General features: G+C 45.7%; 2 protein-coding genes, 8 non-coding genes and 2 pseudogenes across 10 annotated transcripts; 9 read left to right on the forward strand and 3 right to left on the reverse strand.

Moving 5' to 3' along the window:
* Positions 1 to 1,654: 1,654 nt before the first annotated feature.
* On the forward strand, positions 1,655 to 1,832 carry LOC145466320 (U2 spliceosomal RNA; annotated as a pseudogene).
* A 227-nt stretch (positions 1,833 to 2,059) lies between these two features.
* LOC145465599 (U1 spliceosomal RNA) lies at positions 2,060 to 2,223 on the forward strand. The gene has a single exon (XR_014041652.1). It is a non-coding gene; the product is annotated as a U1 spliceosomal RNA (small nuclear RNA).
* Positions 2,224 to 3,109: 886 nt separating this feature from the next.
* LOC145465062 (5S ribosomal RNA) lies at positions 3,110 to 3,228 on the reverse strand. Its single transcript, XR_014041506.1, has one exon. It is a non-coding gene; the product is annotated as a 5S ribosomal RNA (ribosomal RNA).
* Positions 3,229 to 3,621: 393 nt separating this feature from the next.
* Positions 3,622 to 9,546, forward strand: LOC145486600 (uncharacterized). The gene has a single exon (XM_081465291.1). It carries the CDS (start codon positions 3,760 to 3,762, stop codon positions 5,536 to 5,538), a length of 1,779 nt encoding a protein of 592 aa, XP_081321417.1. The 5' UTR covers positions 3,622 to 3,759; the 3' UTR covers positions 5,539 to 9,546.
* Positions 9,441 to 9,632, forward strand: LOC145466279 (U2 spliceosomal RNA). The gene has a single exon (XR_014041859.1). It is a non-coding gene; the product is annotated as a U2 spliceosomal RNA (small nuclear RNA).
* Positions 9,633 to 9,859: 227 nt separating this feature from the next.
* Positions 9,860 to 10,023, forward strand: LOC145465606 (U1 spliceosomal RNA). Its single transcript, XR_014041653.1, has one exon. It is a non-coding gene; the product is annotated as a U1 spliceosomal RNA (small nuclear RNA).
* An 886-nt stretch (positions 10,024 to 10,909) lies between these two features.
* Positions 10,910 to 11,028, reverse strand: LOC145465068 (5S ribosomal RNA). The gene has a single exon (XR_014041507.1). It is a non-coding gene; the product is annotated as a 5S ribosomal RNA (ribosomal RNA).
* A 386-nt stretch (positions 11,029 to 11,414) lies between these two features.
* On the forward strand, positions 11,415 to 13,295 carry LOC145486605 (uncharacterized). The gene has a single exon (XM_081465303.1). It carries the CDS (start codon positions 11,609 to 11,611, stop codon positions 13,289 to 13,291), a length of 1,683 nt encoding a protein of 560 aa, XP_081321429.1. The 5' UTR covers positions 11,415 to 11,608; the 3' UTR covers positions 13,292 to 13,295.
* A 3,809-nt stretch (positions 13,296 to 17,104) lies between these two features.
* On the forward strand, positions 17,105 to 17,285 carry LOC145466349 (U2 spliceosomal RNA; annotated as a pseudogene).
* A 1,568-nt stretch (positions 17,286 to 18,853) lies between these two features.
* LOC145465716 (U1 spliceosomal RNA) lies at positions 18,854 to 19,017 on the forward strand. The gene has a single exon (XR_014041683.1). It is a non-coding gene; the product is annotated as a U1 spliceosomal RNA (small nuclear RNA).
* Positions 19,018 to 19,903: 886 nt separating this feature from the next.
* On the reverse strand, positions 19,904 to 20,022 carry LOC145465075 (5S ribosomal RNA). Its single transcript, XR_014041508.1, has one exon. It is a non-coding gene; the product is annotated as a 5S ribosomal RNA (ribosomal RNA).
* Positions 20,023 to 20,471: 449 nt separating this feature from the next.
* Positions 20,472 to 20,663, forward strand: LOC145466179 (U2 spliceosomal RNA). Its single transcript, XR_014041835.1, has one exon. It is a non-coding gene; the product is annotated as a U2 spliceosomal RNA (small nuclear RNA).
* The last annotated feature ends 4,788 nt before the right edge of the window (positions 20,664 to 25,451 follow it).

Below are 25,451 nucleotides of genomic sequence, written 5' to 3' on the forward strand. Positions count from 1 at the left end.
TCGATCTACGAGAAGGGCTCTGGTGCCAAACTGAATAAGTCCAAGACGGAAGCTATGTGGCTTGGTGCGTGGCGCGATCGCCCTGACGCGCCCCTCGGCCTTACCTGGGTGCGAAAAATGAAAATTTTGGGCGTCATCTTCGCCACTGTCCCTGTTGAACAAGACAATTGGCAACCTAAGATCAATAAGCTAGAGAAATCGATTGGTCTGTGGAAGTCACGCTCCTTGTCGCTTGTAGGGAAAAGCTTAATAGTTAACGTCTTGGGCTTAAGCAAATTTTTCTATCTCGCTAAAGTGTTAAAGCCGCCGAGCTGGGTCTTCTCGCGGGTGAACTCCCTCATATGGCCTTTCATATGGGGTTCAAAAATTGAAACAGTGAGTCGTAACACATGTTACCTTCCAGCCCTCTCCGGGGGCTTAAATGTTACTAATTTAGAGTTAAAGTGCATTGCACTTCGCCTCACTTCCGTTATTTCCACCATTGGCCTGCGTGAAGACTCTAGCTTCTTCTTATGTAAATATTTCATCGGGAGGCCCTTGGCCTCTCTTAAGGCGGAGTGGCGCTTCTTGCGCGATAACCTATCTCCTAGCGCATCTAGACTTACCGGTTTTTATGAGAATTGTCTGAAGCATTTAAGGGAATTCGATAGTCTAGTTAAGAGTAACTCTCCCCTTACTACCAAGGTTTTTTATACTCACCTGTTAAAGCGGACTTCCTCACCTCCCTTGCTTCCTTGTACTTGGTCTATGGTTTTGGGCCCTGGTCTGTGTCTTTCTGACTTTTGGCCCAAAGTACGTGACCCAGTATCTGAGAATTTTAAGAACGATCTTTCCTGGGCCATTACCCTTCGTGCGGTCAAGGTGAGGGACTCTTTAAAACGATGGGGGTACATCGATTCCGATCGCTGTGCCTTCTGCAATAGAAAAGAAACTATCGATCACTGCTTTCTTAATTGTTCCAGAGTTAAGCGTGTATGGGCGCATTTTGTACCTGTTCTCTCCCTTTTAACCCAGACTACCTTCCGCGCGTCTGTGGCTACTGTTTTCTTCTTCCGGTGGTCTTCCAACCACAGGAGGAGGAACGCAGTTGCTCTGTTTTTGATCAAATCGATTCTTTATGCGATCTGGACTTTCCGTAATGCCTCCACCTTTCGTAACCGGTATGACGAGTCAAATGCCATTATCAAATACGCGTCCCAGGATATCATCAGTAGAATCAAACTTGATCACTACCGCCTCCCCGTCGCTGCTTTTTCCGTTTTGTGGGAGGTTCCTGGGTTTTGCCGCATCAATGCGAATTCCGCCCAAATTTTCATCTAGAGGTATAATTATAGTTTATCTCTGCGACTTACTTTACAATCAAGGGCTCTATTGTTGTGGTCTTTGTTTGGTAACTTCCCTCAGGGACTACCCCTAGGGAACTTGTTTTGTGTTAGTTAGATGGTTGCTTACTCCGGATTAGCCTTTTAGTTAGTCTGTGCGCTGTTTGCTCCCTCTGCTTCATGATCAAGGACTCTATCGTTGTGGACTTTGCTTGAGATGTATCCTCAAGGACTACCTTAGGGAATTTGTTTTTGTATCTGTGGGTTAGATAGCTACGATTATTCTTCCTGAGCAGCATTGTAACCTTCGTTTTTATCTGTAAATAAAGTGCATTTTTCTACAAAAAAAAAAAAAATCTGTTCTTATCAGCTTAATATCTGATACGCTGCTCATTGAGCAGCTCATATATTAAACTGATTTTTGGAACTGGGCTGTGGAAAAGAGGCTTGCCTCGTCCCAGCCACGGGTTGCCTCGGTATAGCACTACCTCCGAGTGCGGCCCACTTCCCCTCGGGGAAGAAACCTTCATTCAATCAAAGAAAGAAATCAAAGAAAGCCTCCTCCTGACACTAATGTCTGGCGTTTTTCTCTGTCGGCAGGCACAGACTGAGGAGGGAAGCTACTCTAGAGCCGCCTAGAAGTGAGGCTGGAGGTTCTAGCACGCCCGCAAAGCACTACCACAAGGATATAGAGGTAAGGAGGTTTGCCTTTGACGGCCCCCGCGTCAAGAATTTTCATACTTACCTGACGCGGGAGGTACTGTGATCAAGGAGGCAGTCCTCTCAAGGCGAGGCCCTTTCATTGCACTTCGATCGGGTTGACCCTTGCGATTACCCCAAATGTGGGTAACTCGAGCGTATAATTTCTGGTAGTGGGGGCCTGCGTTCGCGCTCGCCCCCGAAAAAGTGCAAGTGTTGGCCCTGTGAATGGTGGATGGTTAATGATTGACGCTTTGCTTTGTTCGTCAGTTGGCCGGGCCGGGCTGGACGACTGGGCACAGTGAACAACGAAGGAACGTGTCAAGCAAGGCAAGGATTTCCAGCTGCAACTGAAAAGGCGAGTGCGCTGGAACTCGTGTTGTCATGCATCCATGTTGTACTGAACTGAAGAAGGTGGCTTTTCCGATTTGCGTTTGTTTCGGCAGGCGGTCAATCATTGACTCGATCCCCGCCAAGTTTGTCCTCGAAGTAACGTTCGTCGACTTACAGTATGGAAAGAGCAAAGGACAAGGAAAGTAACAGGAGAAGTGCTGGCCAAACCGTGAGTTGATTTCTACCTTACGATTGTTGTGTTGGTGGTTCGTTGACTAAACTAGACAACGGTCCGAGCCTCCGTCATTCTCCAAGTCAAGTCATGAATAGAATTGTTTTGACGGCTCGAATTCGTGTCGACCGTTAATATGCAACGGCTCGCGTGTGTTGTTTGCTTTGCCGTTGTTGATCGGGCGCATTTCTTTGGGAATTGGCGTAGTTTTCCGCACTTTTAGCTGCTTGAAAACCGTTCGGCAAGGCAGAATATCATTTTGCTTCGAATTATTTGATGTCACACACGCCAATTTGATGTCATAAATAACCGTTTCGCACGCGAACGTTAGCGCGCGAGACTTCGATTCTAATTTATCCCGCGATCATTTTAAGGGTACTTTTCATGTTTTCTAGCTATCTTTTGAGTCTCCTGAAATGTGTAAAAAGTTATTTGTGCTTTCCAGCCACTGGAATAGCCAAAGGTGGTAGTAAAAGAAAGAAAAAATGAACATATGCAAAATAAAACGGCCGAGAAAATGAAAAGTCTACAACACGGGGTATTCCCAGGCGGTCACCCATCCAAGTACTAACCCCGCCCGACAGGGCTTAACTTCGGTGATCGGACGAGAACCGGTGCTTTCCCTGTGGTATGGTCGTAGACAAGAGAAAGGGCTGAAAATTTAGTCTTTTAAACGAGCCACCAAAGCAAAAGCAAAGCAATAATAGCAACCAGCAATCTTTTAGCAGGCATTTCTTGACTTCTCTGCAAGTTGTATGCACGTGGAGAGCGAATGTTGATAACGTAGCCGTTTTTTTCTGCCTGTGTCTGTAGCGCTATCTTAGTAACGGAGTCATTACAGGTCTTTAACATGTTGCCTCGTTTTGGAGGGCAAAAAGGTGTTTGATCTCACTCACCCCTGGAGGCACGTTATCAACTTTGCTGCTGATTTTTGTGGACTTGTGTTGTAGAACAAGTGCGTCTACGACGGCAACTTGCTCCATGGCGTCGGCCTACAGTCGGCTCCAGGCCCCTCGGCGACAGCATATTGACCACCATATCTCAAAGGGGGAAACCCTGGACCACCCTCCTAGGGGAGGGAAGGTCCGGTATCGCTTCTCGGCCTTTTGGCTGCGATCCTGCTTTTGGGATTGTTTGTGGCATTTTTTAGTTTGCCGGCCAATACTTATAAAAATGGAAAATCGCGAGGATTGTGGTATGGTAATATCGAATGACATGAATATGGAAGTATCTGATGCGTGTATTGTTAATGGTGATGTCCCTAGTGAGTCCACTAATGAGGTACGTTCTGTTGATGCTGTCCCTGGAGGAAATGGTGTGAATAATGTTGGCGTCCCTTCTGCTGTTGTTTCACCTGCCAATACGAATGTCGAAGTGAATAACGTTTCTTCTACCGATTCTCCGCCTCAACCTAATAATTTAGATGCTGGGGCTTGTTCTAATGCTGTCGACGGTGATACGTATGCTTCTAGAGCGGCGAGAACGGCTGGTCCGGGTGACAACGCCCCGCAAGCATGGCGTCGCTTTCTGCCTAATGATATGCCGAAACGCCCTCGATCTGCTTTGTTTACGCCTTCTCGCTCTACATCTGCCCGTTCTGTTTTTGACGCGTTTAAAACTGCAAATATTGATGCCGCCGAAATCCAGTGTTTGCAACGTAAAATGAACGGTGAAGTTGTTGTGACCTTTAATTCTTCGGCAGCTAAAGAAAAATTTGTAGGCCTGAACTCTATTTGGATTAACAACGACAATTACGCCATCCAGGACATCGACCGACCGCTTACATTTCTTACCGTTTACGACGCTCCCTTCGAATTAAGTGATTGGGCCATTATAAAGCGCTTGGCACCTTACTGTGAAGTTGTCCATTATCGCCGTGGAAGATTTGATTATGCGCCTGCTATCTACAACGGTCTGCGCCACTATCGTGTAAGGATCACTAGGCCCATCCCAAATTTCCTCCGTTTTGGCAGATACCAAGTCTTTCTGAAATACGCCGGTCAGCCCCTTACCTGCCGCAAATGTAATCAACCTGGTCATTTCAGCAACGCTTGTGAGCACAAAGTGTGTTTTAATTGTGAAAACATCGGTCACGAAGCCAATTCTTGTCCTGCCCCGCCCCTGTGCCATTTTTGCAAGGGGGATGGCCATGTCAGCAGCCGATGTAGGTACTCCTGGGTTTCTCCCGTTGTCTTTGGCGAACATACCGATGAGTGCGCCCCAGTGAATGTCGAGGATTCTGATAATGACGATGATGCCTCAGATGTCACTGATGCCTCTTTCAAGACCCACTCTGATGACTCCTTTGCATGGGCCGATGAATCAGACCTGTCTGACGCCTATGTTGATGTCGTTGAAGAACTCCCTTTGGCTGCCGCTCTGCCCTCCAACGCTCAACAACCATCTCCTGCAGACGCCGCTGTTACTGCTACTCCTTCTGCTAGTACATCGTCTTCTGTTCCTCCATCCGCTGCTGAAACCCCTGTTCTATTCACACCATCTGAATCGCCGCCAAACGCTCAACCTGCTAACGCTTCATCTGTCGTCAATCCTCCACCTGCTGATAGTCAGTCCCAACACGTTCTGGATTCACAAGGTCTTGTCAAGCCCGATGTCATTGTTCTTGACGCTCCGTCCGAGCCCTCGCCTGCTAATCCTCCGCCTGCCAATCCTCCGCCTGCCAACCCTCCGTCTGTCAATCCTTCCACCAGTTCTGCCCGTCCACGAATTTCCCGTCGTACTCCTGCTCCGGTCCCTGAGGCTCTAGCAGCTGCTGCTCGCCGTAAACCTACTTCGCCTTCTCTAGTCTCTGGTAAACCACGTTCTGCTTCCCCTTCTTCGCCGATGGAAACTGTCTCTGTCTCTGATCTCAAACGCAAAGCTCATACGCAAACAGATGCTGTCCCTAAAGAAAAAAGGAGGCAAAAGAAAGGCAGGAAACATAAAGATTAACTTATATATGTTTTTGTCCTTTTTCTAAGATACCTTCAAAGTCCTAACCATTAATGCGAGGGGTTTGGGGAATCCCCTTAATAATAATCTCCTTTTTGATCTCGTCGAGAAGTCCGACTGCGACATTTGTTTTGTTCAAGAAACACTAGTTAGCTCTGAAGTAAACATTAGGGCTCTTTCCCGTAGATGGCTAGGGCGTAGCTTCTGGTCCCCCGCAATTGGCAAACAAGGCGGTGTTGCTCTATTAATTTCCGCTAAGTTTTCTGATGAGATTGTATCTTGGAAAAAGGACTCTAATGGGCGTCTAATTAGTATTTTGGTCAGGGTTGACGGTGTTGATATTAATTTTGTTAACATTTACGCTCCCACCAATCTTACTGATCGAAAATCTTTTTTTGAATCTCTTCATGAATTTTTTATTCCAGCTTCTGCTCTTGTGATCGGGGGCGACTTTAATTGTTATGATAACGTGCTTGATAAATTCGGCGGTAATGTTTCTGTCGGCAACGAATGTAGCTCTTTGAAATCTGATTTTATTTTGGTTGATGCGTGGCGTAAATTACATCCCCGCGCGCGCGAATTCACTTGGTTCAATCATGACTATTCAATTGCCAGCCGTTTGGACAAGTTCTTTGTTTCCAAAGACTTGTTTACATCCGACTGTCAATGTGAAATCTCACCTTGCCCGCTTTCCGATCACGATTTCGTTTCTTTTGTTTTCCAAATCCCTGATGCCATTAAACGTGGCCCAGGGGTATGGAAATTTAATAATTCGCTTCTTGATGATAAAAGTTTTTGCGATAATATTCGTAGTTTAATTCAAAGTCACGTTTCTTATTTCGCTTCTTTTGCCTCTCCTCAAGATTGGTGGGAGTTCTTGAAAGTTTCCATCAAGGAGGAATCGATTTCTTTTTCCCGCCAAAAACGGCGTCGATTATGTCGTGATCGTGTTTTTCTAACGAATAAATTAATCGGTCTTCGTCAACGCTTGGTTGACGGTGACAATTCTGTTCTTGACTCAATTCATGACGTTGAATGCCGTCTAAAGGCCATTTACATTAAGGAAACTGAAGGAATTTTAATTCGTAGTCGCGCTGAATGGCTTGAAGACGGTGAGCGTCCTACTCGTTATTTTTTCCAACTACAATCGTCTAACGCTCAAAAGAGCCACATGTCATCCATCTATGACTCGTCCGGTGCCGAAGTTTCTTCTCAAGAAGAGATTGAGCAAGCACATGTTGATTTCTATTCCTCCTTGTTTTCTGAAGAACCCATCGATTTGAATTTCCAAAACGATCTTTTGTCTTCTCTTTCTCGCCAGCTTTCGCCTGATCAATCGTCATTGTGCGAAGGTGCAATGACAATTGATGAAATTTCTTTTGCTGTTAAAAACATGAATACAAACAAATCTCCCGGGCCCGACGGTCTAACCGTTGAATTCTATCGAAAGTTCTGGGATGTTCTATCGCCTCATTTAATTCTTGTTTATAATGCGTGTTTCGAAGCTGGCGAGATGTGTGACTCCATGAAAACGAGTAATACTCGCGTGATTTTTAAAAAAGGTGATCGGAAATCTCTTAAAAATTGGAGGCCGATTTCCCTCCTCAATGTTGACTATAAAATTTGCTCTAAAGCTATTTCTGTTCGCCTTTCTAAAGTTCTGCAATTCATTGTCGATCCTGACCAAACATGTTCTGTTCCCGGACGAAAAATTTCTTCAAATCTTCATGCTCTCAGGGACATTTTAGATTATATCGATCGTACTGATGAAACTGGCATTTTAGTAAGTCTTGACCAGGAGAAGGCCTTCGATCGTGTTAACCGTACCTTTTTACAAAATCTTTTAATTCGTTTTGGCTTTGGTCCTTGTTTTTGCAATTGGATCAATACTTTTTATAATGGTGCTAATATGCGTGTGATTGTTAATGAATGGCTTACGAAGCCGATTCCTTTATCTCGCGGGGTCCGCCAGGGGGATTCCCTTTCTCCGATGTTGTATATTCTTTGCGTTGAAACTCTTACGTGCAAGATTCGTTCGTGCGCTGAAATCGAAGGCTTTCTCCTGCCTGGTGCTAAAGGTTCCCAATATAAAGTAGGGGTTTACGCTGATGACACGACTAGTCTAGTTAAATCTGTTCGTTCTCTTGAGGTTCTTTTCAAAGTAATTCAAATTTATGAGCGGGGATCTGGGGCTAAACTCAACGTTTCCAAAACGGAGGCCATGTGGTTGGGTGCGTGGCGCTCACGCACTGATCAACCATTTGGCCTCACGTGGGTGTCTAAAATGAAAATCTTGGGAGTGGTCTTCGGACAAAGTTCTGAATCCGACAATTGGCAGCCTAAACTGAAAAAGTTGGAAAATCATCTTAATTTATGGAAATCTCGTTCTTTATCTTTAGTTGGTAAATCGTTAATTGTTAATACGTTAGGTATTAGTAAATTGTTATATCTTGCTACTATTCTTTCTGTTCCTAAATGGGTTGTTACTGAAGTTAATAATTTAATCTGGCCTTTCCTTTGGGGGTGTCGTATCGAAACTGTAAGTCGACAGTCGTGTCATCAGTCTTTTTTAAGGGGGGGGTTAGGTATAATTAATTTTAAGGTTAAAGCAGATGCGTTAAAACTAGCTTCTATTATTTCTAATTGTACCAATGCCGATTCAAAGTCTTTTTATCTTATTAAGTATTTCTTCGGCGCTAAGTTATCCTCTTTCCGATCGGAGTGGAGTTTTCTTCGGGATAACTCCTCCCCGAGCGCACAATTTTTGACGCCCTTTTACTCGAATTGTCTTTCTATTTTAGACAGTCTTCGCAAGATTTTGTCTTGCCAAGACTGGCTTGATTTTGTTTTTACCTCGAAGAAATGTTATTCTACCCTTCTTATGGAAAAATCGTCCTCGCCTGTAATTCATCGTTATTGGGTTTCTTTCTTGTCTATCGGTTTTGACTTGGATCGGCATTGGTCTCTTGTCCGTGATGGTTTTTCTGAGAATTTTAAAAATGATCTATTGTGGCTGATTATTCTGCGAGCGGTCAAGGTTCGTGACTCCATGAAAAACTGGGGTTATATCAACTCTGACCGCTGCGCATCCTGCCCTCGAAAAGAAACAATCGATCATTGTTTCCTTAATTGTGCTCGCGTGAAGTCTGTTTGGACACACTTCACGCCTATTTTGTCTTCTCTTCTTGGTGTGACTTTTCTACCTAATTGTCTATTTGTTTTCTTCTTTCAATGGCCACGCGTGGATCCTAGAAATACACGCTTGGCCAGATTTGTCATCAAAACCGTTCTTTACGGAATTTGGAAATTTCGAAACAAATCCACATTTCATAATGGAAACGAAGATTCCCGAGCTATTATTCGCTACATCAAAACTGATATTCGTAAGCGAATTTCTTTAGATCATTTTCGCCTTTCCAGTTCGAACTTTGCGTCCGCTTGGGAGTCTTCGCTGTGTGTTATTTCTGATTCCTCGTTCCGTATTTTCTTGTAATGTCCACATATTCAAAATCCGTGCGCGGACTGCTTCGGTCGTTCCCTGCTCACAGGCTCCTTTGTTGGGGATTTTGGTTGGTCTCCTCAGAGACCCCCTTAGGGGATTGTGTTGCGGGCTCGATACAGGGGCTAACTCCGGATTTTGGATATTGTATATAGTTAAATATCACGTTACCCTAGACAAATTACGACCGTTCCGATTTCCCAGTTTAAATATGATCACTTAAGCTTAATATATATGTAACAACATAATGAATAGCGAACATTTAACGAACACTTCCGAACATTCAATGAACATTTCCGAATTTTTCCGATTATTTCTTGTAATTTCTTAGTAATTATTTTGATACATAGCTATATGTAAGGGGCCAAGCCCACGTGCCTTGCACTTTTTATCTTGTACATAAGTAGTTTATTGTGAATAAACTCATTTCAAAACTTAAAATCTGTTCTTATCAGCTTAATATCTGATACGCTGCTCATTGAGCAGCTCATATATTAAACTGATTTTTGGAACTGGGCTGTGGAAAAGAGGCTTGCCTCGTCCCAGCCACGGGTTGCCTCGGTATAGCACTACCTCCGAGTGCGGCCCACTTCCCCTCGGGGAAGAAACCTTCATTCAATCAAAGAAAGAAATCAAAGAAAGCCTCCTCCTGACACTAATGTCTGGCGTTTTTCTCTGTCGGCAGGCACAGACTGAGGAGGGAAGCTACTCTAGAGCCGCCTAGAAGTGAGGCTGGAGGTTCTAGCACGCCCGCAAAGCACTACCACAAGGATATAGAGGTAAGGAGGTTTGCCTTTGACGGCCCCCGCGTCAAGAATTTTCATACTTACCTGACGCGGGAGGTACTGTGATCAAGGAGGCAGTCCTCTCAAGGCGAGGCCCTTTCATTGCACTTCGATCGGGTTGACCCTTGCGATTACCCCAAATGTGGGTAACTCGAGCGTATAATTTCTGGTAGTGGGGGCCTGCGTTCGCGCTCGCCCCCGAAAAAGTGCAAGTGTTGGCCCTGTGAATGGTGGATGGTTAATGATTGACGCTTTGCTTTGTTCGTCAGTTGGCCGGGCCGGGCTGGACGACTGGGCACAGTGAACAACGAAGGAACGTGTCAAGCAAGGCAAGGATTTCCAGCTGCAACTGAAAAGGCGAGTGCGCTGGAACTCGTGTTGTCATGCATCCATGTTGTACTGAACTGAAGAAGGTGGCTTTTCCGATTTGCGTTTGTTTCGGCAGGCGGTCAATCATTGACTCGATCCCCGCCAAGTTTGTCCTCGAAGTAACGTTCGTCGACTTACAGTATGGAAAGAGCAAAGGACAAGGAAAGTAACAGGAGAAGTGCTGGCCAAACCGTGAGTTGATTTCTACCTTACGATTGTTGTGTTGGTGGTTCGTTGACTAAACTAGACAACGGTCCGAGCCTCCGTCATTCTCCAAGTCAAGTCATGAATAGAATTGTTTTGACGGCTCGAATTCGTGTCGACCGTTAATATGCAACGGCTCGCGTGTGTTGTTTGCTTTGCCGTTGTTGATCGGGCGCATTTCTTTGGGAATTGGCGTAGTTTTCCGCACTTTTAGCTGCTTGAAAACCGTTCGGCAAGGCAGAATATCATTTTGCTTCGAATTATTTGATGTCACACACGCCAATTTGATGTCATAAATAACCGTTTCGCACGCGAACGTTAGCGCGCGAGACTTCGATTCTAATTTATCCCGCGATCATTTTAAGGGTACTTTTCATGTTTTCTAGCTATCTTTTGAGTCTCCTGAAATGTGTAAAAAGTTATTTGTGCTTTCCAGCCACTGGAATAGCCAAAGGTGGTAGTAAAAGAAAGAAAAAATGAACATATGCAAAATAAAACGGCCGAGAAAATGAAAAGTCTACAACACGGGGTATTCCCAGGCGGTCACCCATCCAAGTACTAACCCCGCCCGACAGGGCTTAACTTCGGTGATCGGACGAGAACCGGTGCTTTCCCTGTGGTATGGTCGTAGACAAGAGAAAGGGCTGAAAATTTAGTCTTTTAAACGAGCCACCAAAGCAAAAGCAAAGCAATAATAGCAACCAGCAATCTTTTAGCAGGCATTTCTTGACTTCTCTGCAAGTTGTATGCACGTGGAGAGCGAATGTTGATAACGTAGCCGTTTTTTTTCTGCCTGTGTCTGTAGCGCTATCTTAGTAACGGAGTCATTACAGGTCTTTAACATGTTGCCTCGTTTTGGAGGGCAAAAAGGTGTTTGATCTCACTCACCCCTGGAGGCACGTTATCAACTTTGCTGCTGATTTTTGTGGACTTGTGTTGTAGAACAAGTGCGTCTACGACGGCAACTTGCTCCATGGCGTCGGCCTACAGTCGGCTCCAGGCCCCTCGGCGACAGCATATTGACCACCATATCTCAAAGGGGGAAACCCTGGACCACCCTCCTAGGGGAGGGAAGGTCCGGTATCGCTTCTCGGCCTTTTGGCTGCGATCTGTTCTTTGGTGGGAGTTCCGAAGTTTTGGTTTTCCTGCTGATCAGTGGGCGCAAAGCCCGGCCTCTTTTGGCTGCGTAAGTTATCTTGATCCTCCTTTTATTATGTCATTTTCTGATCATGGAAAAAATGTAGATGTGGAAACAATATCTAATCAATCTGGAGACACTTTGTTACTGAGTGACGATGATTCAAATGTGTGGACTTATGCCGATATCTTACAACGAGAAAATTCATCTTCGCTGGTTCGAAGCGCGCCTGGCTCTCAAGCTGCGAGTTACCTTGGGCGTGGTCGCCATTTAACTGACTTTGAGCGTGCTAACTTTGGTATCGATAACATTACTCCTGGTAGACCGTGTACGGCTTATTTTTCTGCTGGACATTTTGTGGACTCAAAATCTGTTTTCGATAAGCTGGGAGAAATGGGAATCCCGCGAGAATCGGTTGTTTGTTTACAACGCCGCCCTTCTCGTGATATGTTAATTACCTTTATCGACGAAGAGACCAAAAATAAGTTTGTGGGCTGTGTTTCCATTCGTTTTCGCGACTCCACCTCTGCCATCAACGACGAGGACATGCCCCTAACGTATTTAAACATCTATGATGCTCCTCATGAGTTGTCCGACGATGCTCTCAAACTGCGCTTGGCTAAATTTTGCACTGTTTTTTCGGCGAGGCGTGGAAAGTTCTCGAACTCACACGTCTACAATGGGATCCGTCACTACCGCGTGCGTGTGAAAAATCCTATTCCTAGCTATTTACGCTTCGGTAAGTTCCTCGTGCGTCTCTCACATGATGGACAACAACACACCTGCCGCCGCTGTAATCGTGCGGGACATTTTGCTAATGAATGTCAAAATACCGTTTGTTTTAATTGTGAAGAGCTTGGCCATGTATCGCGTGATTGTGAGGAAGAGATTCGTTGTTGTATTTGCAAAAGTACAGAACATTTTGCCCGCCGTTGTCCATACTCCTGGTACCAGGCCCCGCCGCCTCCCCAGGTCCCTGGCCCCAGCTCAACTGAAAATGCCACTCATAGTGCCACTGGAAACGCCGCTGACAATGTCGCCGAAGTCGTCGTTGAAGAAATACCCGCGGGCGATTCTTCTGGGTCTCCTGTGGGTGATAGCGTCCCGCTTGATAACCTCTCGCGAGATCGTGCTTCCCCGCAGGACACTGATAACCCTGACCCTTCTCCGGCTGATGTTTCTTCTTGCCAACCCTCGGTTTTATCCTCGGATGAGCACCTCTTAGATAGTCAGGGTTTCATCTGGGAGCAAATCGCTAATCGGATGCGGGAACAAGGTTTGGCCCCCAACCCCCCTGGTCCGCAGATTTCTCCTTCTCCTGCTGAGAGCCCCGATGTCGATGCGATGAACCCTGATTTGACTCAGCCTGCTGTAGATGTCCAGCCTCCTGACAACTCTCCTCTTGATGTCTCAATGAATAGCGTCCCCCTTGTCCCCCCTGTCCCCCCTGATGGTCCTGCGCAAGCCTCACCTTCTCCTGATGCCTCTCTGGTACCTGCGAAGTCATCCAAGAGTGTTCAGTCTTCACGGCGTAAACCTGCCCCCTTGCCGGCGGCCTTGGAAGCGCTGGGTCGCAAACCAACCAGACCATCTTTACCCAGTTCCGGGAGAAAATCTACTTCAGTGGACCCCCCTCCTCCTCCTCCCCCGCATGATCGCTCTGAACCCGAAGATATGGACACTCTTGCTTACACCTCCTTGAAGCGGAAGCAGGAGCTGAGGGCAAAGAAGGCTGGCCCAAAGAAGGGTAAACATTAATCTTGGAAATGGAACATTGTTAATAGTTATTTAAGTCTTAATTTTCAACGTAACGTCTATTAATATACGCGGCTTTAATGCTCGTAAGGAGAGTTTAATTTTTCGTCTCCTCTTCGATCTTTGTTTTCTTCAGGAAACTTTGCTTTCTGAGGAAAAATCTATTAATGGCGTTATTTCCCGTTGGCCAGGCCAGAGTTTTTGGTCTCCGGCTGTCGGGAAACAAGGCGGTGTTGGAATTTTGATTCATAATAGTTTTGACGGCAAAATTTTATCTTGGTTAAAAGACTCATCAGGGCGTGTTTTAAGTGTACTTATTGAAACTTCGCAGTTACGCATTAATTTAATTAATATTTATGCTCCGACTAATTTAACCGAGCGTAAGGCCTTTTTTGCGAATTTGCACGAATTTTTTATCCCTGCGGACGGTTTGATCTTGGGTGGTGATTTCAATTGTTATGAAAGTGATCTGGATAAATTCGGCGGCAATATCTCTATCGCGAGCTACCTTTCTGATTTTCGGTCTTCCTTTAAACTTGTTGATATTTGGCGTAAACATCATCGCAAACAACGTGAAATGTCATGGTTTAATGCCGATTTCACAATAGGCGGCCGCTTAGACAAATTTCTTTTGTCCTCCAGATTGGTTGATTTCGCCGAAAAATGCGATATTACACCTTGTTGTCTCTCGGATCATGACTATGTTAACCTCTCTTTTGATTGCGCCGATTCTGCCCCTCGTGGGCCAGGTCTTTGGAAATTCAATAATTCTCTGCTTTCTGATGAAATCTTTTGTCAGTATTTGTCTGAGCGTATTTCCGATTTATCCTCGTGTCTGTCAGCTTTCGGTTCTGTTAAATCCTGGTGGGACTTTTTTAAGGTCTCTCTCAAAGCTGACATCCGTTTGTTTGCAAAATCCAAGCGTAGAGAGCTCAGTCGCGACCGGGTTGTTTTGACTAATCGTTTAATTGGCCTGAAACGTAGGCTCGCTCAAGGTGACATTTCTGTTTCCTCAGAAATTCTAGCTATTGAGTCACATCTTGCTGCCCTGGTTAATCGCTCTCTTGAGGGCGCCAAGACCAGAAGCCGGGCGCAATGGCTTGAGGAAGGCGAAAAGCCGACGCGCTTTTTCTTTAAATTAGAAAGAGAGCGTTTGGAAAAAAATGATGTTAAGTCAATCTTAGACCCGAGCGGGACTGAAGTATTTACGCGTGAGGCAATTGAACAAGCGCATTTTGATTTTTACACTAATCTCTTTTCCGCTGAGCCAATTGATCCCGAATGCAAAGAGACTTTGCTGAATGGGATTAATAGCTTCCTTTCCGATTCTGATCGCCATGTGTGTGAGGGTGCAGTCACCCTCGCTGAGCTTACTGCCTCCCTTAAGACCATGAATTTTAACAAAGCACCTGGCTCCGACGGCTTCTCGGTTGAATTTTATCTAAAATTTTGGGATCTTCTTGGTCCCCTTCTTTTGAAGGTTATCAATCAATGCTTTGCTGACGGAGAATTGGCGGAATCCATGAAACTTAGTATAACGCGGTTAATTTTTAAGAAACGCGGTAATATTAAGGATTTGAAGAATTGGCGCCCGATTTCTTTGTTGAATGTCGATTATAAGATCTGTTCAAAGGCGATCACTTTACGTCTGGCCAAAGTTTTGGATTCTATCATCGACCCAGATCAAACCTGTTCAGTCCCTGGGCGCACAATTTCTAATAACTTGGTTTTGTTGCGCGATACCTTTGAGTATATTACTCAAACGGATGAGACTGGAATTTTAGTTAGCCTCGACCAAGAAAAGGCCTTCGATCGGGTCAATAGGATGTTCTTAATGGAATTGCTTGATCGCTTCGGCTTCGGCTCTGATTTCTGTAGATGGATTAGTACTTTTTACTTAGGCGCCAATATGCGTATAATCTTAAATGGCTGGCTCTCTAGGCCTATTATGTTGATGCGCGGGGTGAGACAGGGTGATTCTCTCTCCCCCCTTCTCTACATCTTGTGCGTAGAGGCTCTTGCGTGCCAAATAAGACTTTGTAGTGGCATCAGAGGCTTTCTCCTCCCAGGCGCAAAGGGTAGACAATTTAAAGTCCGGCAATATGCCGATGACACTACCTCCCTTGTTAAGGATTATAACTCGCTTGTTCGCCTCTTCGATATAATCTCGATCTACGAGAAGGGCTCTGGTGCCAAACTGAATAAGTCCAAGACGGAAGCTATGTGGCTTGGTGCGTGGCGCGATCGCCCTGACGCGCCCCTCGGCCTTACCTGGGTGCGAAAAATGAAAATTTTGGGCGTCATCTTCGGCACTGTCCCTGTTGAACAAGACAATTGGCAACCTAAGATCAATAAGCTAGAGAAATCGATTGGTCTGTGGAAGTCACGCTCCTTGTCGCTTGTAGGGAAAAGCTTAATAGTTAACGTCTTGGGCTTAAGCAAATTTTTCTATCTCGCTAAAGTGTTAAAGCCGCCGAGCTGGGTCTTCTCGCGGGTGAACTCCCTCATATGGCCTTTCATATGGGGTTCAAAAATTGAAACAGTGAGTCGTAACACATGTTACCTTCCAGCCCTCTCCGGGGGCTTAAATGTTACTAATTTAGAGTTAAAGTGCATTGCACTTCGCCTCACTTCCGTTATTTCCACCATTGGCCTGCGTGAAGACTCTAGCTTCTTCTTATGTAAATATTTCATCGGGAGGCCCTTGGCCTCTCTTAAGGCGGAGTGGCGCTTCTTGCGCGATAACCTATCTCCTAGCGCATCTAGACTTACCGGTTTTTATGAGAATTGTCTGAAGCATTTAAGGGAATTCGATAGTCTAGTTAAGAGTAACTCTCCCCTTACTACCAAGGTTTTTTATACTCACCTGTTAAAGCGGACTTCCTCACCTCCCTTGCTTCCTTGTACTTGGTCTATGGTTTTGGGCCCTGGTCTGTGTCTTTCTGACTTTTGGCCCAAAGTACGTGACCCAGTATCTGAGAATTTTAAGAACGATCTTTCCTGGGCCATTACCCTTCGTGCGGTCAAGGTGAGGGACTCTTTAAAACGATGGGGGTACATCGATTCCGATCGCTGTGCCTTCTGCAATAGAAAAGAAACTATCGATCACTGCTTTCTTAATTGTTCCAGAGTTAAGCGTGTATGGGCGCATTTTGTACCTGTTCTCTCCCTTTTAACCCAGACTACCTTCCGCGCGTCTGTGGCTACTGTTTTCTTCTTCCGGTGGTCTTCCAACCACAGGAGGAGGAACGCAGTTGCTCTGTTTTTGATCAAATCGATTCTTTATGCGATCTGGACTTTCCGTAATGCCTCCACCTTTCGTAACCGGTATGACGAGTCAAATGCCATTATCAAATACGCGTCCCAGGATATCATCAGTAGAATCAAACTTGATCACTACCGCCTCCCCGTCGCTGCTTTTTCCGTTTTGTGGGAGGTTCCTGGGTTTTGCCGCATCAATGCGAATTCCGCCCAAATTTTCATCTAGAGGTATAATTATAGTTTATCTCTGCGACTTACTTTACAATCAAGGGCTCTATTGTTGTGGTCTTTGTTTGGTAACTTCCCTCAGGGACTACCCCTAGGGAACTTGTTTTGTGTTAGTTAGATGGTTGCTTACTCCGGATTAGCCTTTTAGTTAGTCTGTGCGCTGTTTGCTCCCTCTGCTTCATGATCAAGGACTCTATCGTTGTGGACTTTGCTTGAGATGTATCCTCAAGGACTACCTTAGGGAATTTGTTGTTGTATCTGTGGGTTAGATAGCTACGATTATTCTTCCTGAGCAGCATTGTAACCTTCGTTTTTATCTGTAAATAAAGTGCATTTTTCTACAAAAAAAAAAAATCTGTTCTTATCAGCTTAATATCTGATACGCTGCTCATTGAGCAGCTCATATATTAAACTGATTTTTGGAACTGGGCTGTGGAAAAGAGGCTTGCCTCGTCCCAGCCACGGGTTGCCTCGGTATAGCACTACCTCCGAGTGCGGCCCACTTCCCCTCGGGGAAGAAACCTTCATTCAATCAAAGAAAGAAATCAAAGAAAGCCTCCTCCTGACACTAATGTCTGGCGTTTTTCTCTGTCGGCAGGCACAGACTGAGGAGGGAAGCTACTCTAGAGCCGCCTAGAAGTGAGGCTGGAGGTTCTAGCACGCCCGCAAAGCACTACCACAAGGATATAGAGGTAAGGAGGTTTGCCTTTGACGGCCCCCGCGTCAAGAATTTTCATACTTACCTGACGCGGGACACGCCTCAACGCACTTGTGCTAGGAAGTCCCTGCTTAGGTGAGCTTTCTGGGAGTTTTTTTGTATTTAGGTAGGGATCTCTTGTTCAGTTTGTGATGGATGTTCCAGTTAAGCCCGTTTGTTACGAATCTGTGCCCGCGTGTCTATGTATGGATTGTCAATTGTATGATGTTAAGCAAATGGTTCGTGCCAAGTCCGCTGTAGTATCTTCTCGCTCTCCGTTTTTGCCTGGTTATGCTGCTTCGCTGTTGTCTCGTCCCACCATTAAGTCTGCTCCATGTGCTGTTTCATCTGTTTTGTCTTCTCGCCCGTCTTCATCTGTTGCTGCTTCTACGTGTGGCCTAGCTGACATTGATGTTCCCAAGTACGTGTGTGAGCCTGATTGTTTTCCGCCTTGCCCGTTTCTGTCTCGTCCACGTATTGATTTTGCTGACCTGTCTTCGCCTTGTTTTTCGCCTGGCTCTGGTTCTGTTCTTGCCGTCAGCTCTACTAGTTCCGGTGCTGTTCCGGCTGTCCAGCCCAGTTGTCCTATTGCTTCCGTTGCTGTTTCGCCTGTTCGTCCTAGTTCGGTTGTTTCCGTTGCTGGTTCGCGTGTTTCTTCAAGTCCTGTTACCGTTCCGCAGTTCCGTGCTGTTAGTTCCGTTGCTGCTTCGTCTCCTGTTATGCCTAGTTCTGCAAGTACTGTTCCTCCTCGAGTTCTGCCCAATCGCCCTGTTCGTCCAGCTGCTGCTCCATATCGCTCGTTGCCTAGTCTTTGTTCGCCTGTTCCCACGCCTGTTGTCCGTCCTTTGTTGCCAAGTTGTCGTCCCGTTTTTCCCATGGCTTGTTTTGCGTTGGTTGTGCTTCCTGTTTTGCTGCCCACTCCGTTTGGTTTCGTTCTCTCGTTTTTGCCTGTGCTCCGTTGAGTTTCGATTGTTTGGCTCTGCTTGTTGGACTTTGGTCTGTTTGTTGAATTTGGACTGTTTGTTGTGTTCGGATTGTTCTTGTTTGGTCCCGGTTTGTTTTGGTTGCATGTGGGTGGCGAACCTATGTTTATAGGATTAGTCTGTCGACAAGTGTCCTTTTTTGGGTCACCTTTCGCCGTTGCTCTGAAACAGTGTATGTTCGTCCAGTTGTCCGATGTTTTGGCTTGTTCGTTCCTCGTTTGTTTGTGTCTATGTTTTTTGTTTGTAGGGGCGGGGTTCAATCCCCCGGTGACGTTTGACGTGCTGGTGCACCCCCGTTTCTGGCGAACCGTTGTTGTGTGACGGATAAGACTTGTTGTCTGGCAGGCATTGCACTCTCCCTTTTTGGGAGGCCTGGCCATTCGCCTTAAACATAAAAAACTTACCTGACGCGGGAGGTACTGTGATCAAGGAGGCAGTCCTCTCAAGGCGAGGCCCTTTCATTGCACTTCGATCGGGTTGACCCTTGCGATTACCCCAAATGTGGGTAACTCGAGCGTATAATTTCTGGTAGTGGGGGCCTGCGTTCGCGCTCGCCCCCGAAAAAGTGCAAGTGTTGGCCCTGTGAATGGTGGATGGTTAATGATTGACGCTTTGCTTTGTTCGTCAGTTGGCCGGGCCGGGCTGGACGACTGGGCACAGTGAACAACGAAGGAACGTGTCAAGCAAGGCAAGGATTTCCAGCTGCAACTGAAAAGGCGAGTGCGCTGGAACTCGTGTTGTCATGCATCCATGTTGTACTGAACTGAAGAAGGTGGCTTTTCCGATTTGCGTTTGTTTCGGCAGGCGGTCAATCATTGACTCGATCCCCGCCAAGTTTGTCCTCGAAGTAACGTTCGTCGACTTACAGTATGGAAAGAGCAAAGGACAAGGAAAGTAACAGGAGAAGTGCTGGCCAAACCGTGAGTTGATTTCTACCTTACGATTGTTGTGTTGGTGGTTCGTTGACTAAACTAGACAACGGTCCGAGCCTCCGTCATTCTCCAAGTCAAGTCATGAATAGAATTGTTTTGACGGCTCGAATTCGTGTCGACCGTTAATATGCAACGGCTCGCGTGTGTTGTTTGCTTTGCCGTTGTTGATCGGGCGCATTTCTTTGGGAATTGGCGTAGTTTTCCGCACTTTTAGCTGCTTGAAAACCGTTCGGCAAGGCAGAATATCATTTTGCTTCGAATTATTTGATGTCACACACGCCAATTTGATGTCATAAATAACCGTTTCGCACGCGAACGTTAGCGCGCGAGACTTCGATTCTAATTTATCCCGCGATCATTTTAAGGGTACTTTTCATGTTTTCTAGCTATCTTTTGAGTCTCCTGAAATGTGTAAAAAGTTATTTGTGCTTTCCAGCCACTGGAATAGCCAAAGGTGGTAGTAAAAGAAAGAAAAAATGAACATATGCAAAATAAAACGGCCGAGAAAATGAAAAGTCTACAACACGGGGTATTCCCAGGCGGTCACCCATCCAAGTACTAACCCCGCCCGACAGGGCTTAACTTCGGTGATCGGACGAGAACCGGTGCTTTCCCTGTGGTATGGTCGTAGACAAGAGAAAGGGCTGAAAATTTAGTCTTTTAAACGAGCCACCAAAGCAAAAGCAAAGCAATAATAGCAACCAGCAATCTTTTAGCAGGCATTTCTTGACTTCTCTGCAAGTTGTATGCACGTGGAGAGCGAATGTTGATAACGTAGCCGTTTTTTTTCTGCCTGTGTCTGTAGCGCTATCTTAGTAACGGAGTCATTACAGGTCTTTAACATGTTGCCTCGTTTTGGAGGGCAAAAAGGTGTTTGATCTCACTCACCCCTGGAGGCACGTTATCAACTTTGCTGCTGATTTTTGTGGACTTGTGTTGTAGAACAAGTGCGTCTACGACGGCAACTTGCTCCATGGCGTCGGCCTACAGTCGGCTCCAGGCCCCTCGGCGACAGCATATTGACCACCATATCTCAAAGGGGGAAACCCTGGACCACCCTCCTAGGGGAGGGAAGGTCCGGTATCGCTTCTCGGCCTTTTGGCTAAGATCAAGTGTAGTATCTGTTCTTATCAGCTTAATATCTGATACGCTGCTCATTGAGCAGCTCATATATTAAACTGATTTTTGGAACTGGGCTGTGGAAAAGAGGCTTGCCTCGTCCCAGCCACGGGTTGCCTCGGTATAGCACTACCTCCGAGTGCGGCCCACTTCCCCTCGGGGAAGAAACCTTCATTCAATCAAAGAAAGAAATCAAAGAAAGCCTCCTCCTGACACTAATGTCTGGCGTTTTTCTCTGTCGGCAGGCACAGACTGAGGAGGGAAGCTACTCTAGAGCCGCCTAGAAGTGAGGCTGGAGGTTCTAGCACGCCCGCAAAGCACTACCACAAGGATATAGAGGTAAGGAGGTTTGCCTTTGACGGCCCCCGCGTCAAGAATTTTCATACTTACCTGACGCGGGCTTTTGGGCTTTTGGTAAGTGTCTGTCCCTCTGCGGATTCCGAGAAAAAAGAGAGAAATCAATTGTTTTCGTGAGTGCACATATTTATTTATCCATCTTTATTGTTCTTTTGTTTGCTCTGTTGGCGTTATATATTTTTGCTGGTGAATATTTAATCTAGTGGTAGAAGGACTTCTGCGTTCTACCTTATTTTCGTTCGTTTTATCTGGCACTTTGTACCTTTACCGATACTTCTCGATCTCTGATCGTTTAGTTCATTTTATTTGCGTTTTTCCCTCTTAGATTTTTGATCTTTGAGGTTTTTTTTTTCCTTTCTTGTTTACGTTATTTGCTTGCCGCTTTGTGTGGGTGTGGTTGTCACCTTCACTCGCGGCTTTCATTTTGCTTGTTTCACGCTTGCTTTTTTCCTATTTGGGACTTTGTACCAGTTTCGATACTTTTCGATCCCTGATCGTTAAATCCGACTTGTTTCTGTTTTCCTCACTGATCGTTGATCTTTGAGGTTTTTGTTATTTTGCTTGCTCATTTTGTTCTTGCCTTGTGAGGGTGTGGTTCTCACCTTCACGCGCCGCTTTGTATAGCTTGCTTACATAGCTTGTTTAGTTTCGTTGTCGCTACGTTTTTTCGTCCGGCTTCGTTTATTGCTTTTCTTGTTCGTCGCTTCATTTTTTGTCCGTTTCTTATTTAGTCCCTGGTTCATTTTTGTGGGCTAAATAATTTTATCTACCTTGTGCTTGTTTTTTCGCCGAGCTCGGCCTTTGTTTTCGGCCTTTCTGCCCTTTATTGTTTCCGTTTCCCTTGGCGCTGCTTGTTTTCGTTCTAGCCTCTTTTCCCTTGGCGCTCGCTTGTTTTTGCATCTGGCCTTTTCCCTTGGCGTTTGCTTGCCTTTGTATTCCCCCTTTTTACTTCGCAGGCTTATCTAGTGTGTTTCTGGGTGTTTCCTTCACCCATCCGGCTTAACTTCTTTTTGCGTGTCTGTTTTTTCGCGCGCTTTTTTGTGTCTATTTTCACCCATCCGGCTTAATTTCTTTTTGCGTGTCTGTTTTTTCGCGCGCTTTTTTGTGTCTGTTTTCACCCATCCGGCTTAATTTTTTCGGCGTTCTTTTTCGCGCGCTTTCTTCGTTTATATTAGTAATTTTAAGGCAGCAAAAGTCTGTCACTTGTCTTTATTTCATACTTGTTTTTTGAGTAAGCAAAAGTCTTACTCTTGGTATTTTGTAATTTATTATTTCTCGAGTAAGCAAAAGTCTTGCTCTTGATTTTTTCCGAATTTAAAATAATTTAGAGTTGTTTGAGTGTCCGGCTCTTACTAGTTTATAATTTATAATTGTTTGTTCTTCATAATTGTGTGAGTAAGCAAAAGTCTTACTCTTAATATTTAGTAGTTATAACTGCTTGAGCAATTAAGTCTTGCTCTTAATAATTTATAATTTATTATTGTTTGGGTAAGCAACAGTCTTACTCTTAATAATTTGTAATTTATTATTTCTCGAGTAAGCAAAAGTCTTGCTCTTAATTTTTTCCGAATTTAAAATAATTTAGAGCTGTTTGAGTGGGCAAAGTCCGGCTCTTAATAGTTTATAATTTATAATTGTTTGTTCTTTATAGTTGTGTGAGTAAGCAAAAGTCTTACTCTTAATATTTAGTATTTATAGCTGCTTGAGCAATTAAGTCTTGCTCTTAATAATTTATAATTTATTATTGTTTGGGTAAGCAACAGTCTTACTCTTAATAATTTGGCTATTTAAAGTTCTTTATAACTGTGTGAGTAAGCAAAAGTCTTGCTCTTAATATTTAGTATCTATAACTCCTTATTTGTATTATTTAGTTTCAATCCAATTACTTTAATCTCTTATCATGCGTCTGGCCAAAACTGTTAACATCCAAATTGGTCGCAAATTGGTTGGCAAGTCTAAGGACGAGATTATGAAGGCTGTCTTTGACTGTTTCAGCCTGTACGGAGTAATTGCTGTCCAAATTGGTTACGACGTGGTGAGGGTTTCTTTCACCACTAGTGATGGTTTCAGGCATGCTATGGAAAACTCTAGTGTCACGCTTTTTGGGTTGCGGTGCCCCATTCTTGGGGGAGGTCCTCCTCTCACCTCCCTTCACATTTTTGACTATCCCTATGAGGAGGATGATGGTGACATCGCTCGGGTCTGTTCCGACTTCGGTGAAGTCAAGAATGTTAAAAAACAAAAGTATATTTCAGACCCGAACATCTTCACGGGAACGCGGCTTGTTTCTGTCGCTTTGTCTTCTTCCCCGCCCCGTACTTTGACCATTGGTGGTTATCAATGTAGAGTGTGGTACAAGGGCCAGCCCCTTGTCTGTAACCTCTGTGCTGTGCAGGGTCATAAGTCCGCTGATTGTCCCAACAAGGACAAGTGTCGTCGCTGTGGGGTTTCTGGGCATTTTGCCCGCCATTGTACAAATGCGTGGGGCTCGGCTGCCGGTAGTGCAAATTCATCGTCCGGGCAGGCCTCTGGTCGGGATGATCCTCCACCGGGGCAGGCCTCCGGTGGCCAGAGTGGTCCTGCGCCGGTCCCAACCTCTGATGGCTACACCTCTTTTGCCTCTATCGCCGACGCTAATACGGCTTCGTCGCGAGCCGTCGCTGTCGATTCTTCTGGGGGAGACCCCCCTGCTGATCCCTCTGGTGGAGACCCCTCTGTTGGTCTCTCCAGGGGGGACCCTCCTGCTGTTCAGGCTAGTGACTCTAATCAAGTGTCTCCTGCCGATGGCTATCTTTTTACTTGTGGGCAGCCTATGTCTGAGGATGTTGCCCCGGCTGTTGCTGAAGTTAGTGATTCCCAGTGTATTGCTGCTGAGGCTTCTGTTACTGCTGCTACTGTTGCTGTTGTTGTGCGAGAGGATTGTAAGGTTGTTGAGGCTGTGGTTGATGAAGGGGATGCTGGCTCCCTGAGTCAGAGCATCCTTCGGAGCGTTGAGCCTGCTGCACCGGATGTTAGTCCAGGGTTGGTTTCTTCCCAATCCTCCCCTGGTCTTTCATCCTCGTCTTACGGGACTAGAGAACTCAAGACTAAAGCCAGGAGTGTAGTTGGCAAGCTTTTGCAGAAGAACCGGTCATCACCTGTGTCGGTTAATTCTAGGGTTGGTAGTCAGTCTCTGCAGAGGTCTGGCTCTCACTCTAAGCTACCTGTAGTTGCATCCGACAGGCCTCTGTCGAGTAGGCCTCGCGCCAGAAAGACCTAAACATGGCTTCTTTTTTGACAATTAATGTTAATGGTCTGCGTGACCATAACAAACGTTTGTCTTTTTTGCAGTGGCTTAGCCACCTCGCCGTTGATTTTGTCTGCTTGCAGGAGACTCATGTCTCTAGCTGTTTTGAGTGTGACTCCTGGTTCTCTTCATACGGATTTTTGACCGTATCTTCTCCAGGATCCACTCGCTCCTGTGGTTCTGTCATCTTATACAGATCGACCTTCTCTTTGTCTAAGGTTGCTTTTGACAGTGAGGGTCGTTTTATCATGGCGCATTTCTCTCAAAACGATGTGACCTTTGGCGTTGCCTGTGTTTACGCCCCAAATAGGAATCCTGAGCGGAATGATTTCTTTGCTTATTGTGCCGACCAAATTGATCCTGTGGTGCCCACTGTGCTGTGTGGGGATTTCAATGCGGTTTTCGATCGGTCTCTTGATCGCCGTGGAGTTAACCTTTTTGACACCTCTCGTGAGAGTTCTCTTACTCTTGGAGATCTTTTTCGCGACTGTTGTGTCATCGACATCTGGCGCTCGTTGCACCCCACTACGGCTGCCTTCACTTGGCTTAAGCCGGATGGGACTTCTTCTTCCCGCATTGATTTAGTTGGGTGCCCTCATTCTTGGCTTCATCGGGTGGATTCTTGTCAAATCTTGTCTTGCCCCTTCTCGGACCACTCTGCTGTTGTCCTTAAGGTCTCAATCCCGGAACCAATTCCTCGTGGTCCAGGTAGATGGAAGCTCAACTCATCTGTCCTCGCCGATGCTGACTTTGTAGCTTCTATCAAGTCCTTCTGGCTGGCTTGGAAGCTCAAAAAGAACTCCTTTGACTCCCTCCTCTCCTGGTGGGATCGAGGTAAAGAACGAATCAAAGGTCTTGCCATTAAGTATTGCAAAGAGAAGTCCCAACGTCAGAACATGTCTCGGTCCGTCCTTAGTGCTCTTGCGGATCATTTGAAGTCCAAAATCGATCAGGGGCATGTCTCTTTCTTGCCCATTTATCAAAATGTTTCCTCTAAAATAGCTGCTCTTGATCTCTCTGCTGCGCAGGGAGCAAAGGTTCGCTCCAGAGTCAAGTGGGCTGAGGAGGGTGAGACCTCCTCGCGTTATTTCTTAAAGCTAGAAAGGAAAAGAGGAACTCTTGATTGGATTTCCGCTATGAAAAATTCTGATGGCTCTATAGTCTCTGACTTAGATAGCATTTGTAAATCTTGGACGGACTTCTACTCGTCACTCTTCTCTGCTGATGATATCGACAGTGATATTCAAGCTGATCTGTTGTCTCATCTCTCATCCTCCCTTTCTGTGGAGCAAGCGAGTGA

This window comes from Orbicella franksi, chromosome 1 (assembly GCF_964199315.1).
Source record: "Orbicella franksi chromosome 1, jaOrbFran1.1, whole genome shotgun sequence".
Classification (NCBI taxonomy): domain Eukaryota; kingdom Metazoa; phylum Cnidaria; class Anthozoa; order Scleractinia; family Merulinidae; genus Orbicella; species Orbicella franksi.

Excerpts from the sequence above, each read along its gene's own strand:
- LOC145486600 (XM_081465291.1), top strand. The coding sequence starts at position 3,760 with ATGGAAAATCGCGAGGATTGTGGTATGGTAATATCGAATGACATGAAT.
- LOC145486605 (XM_081465303.1), top strand. The coding sequence starts at position 11,609 with ATGTCATTTTCTGATCATGGAAAAAATGTAGATGTGGAAACAATATCT.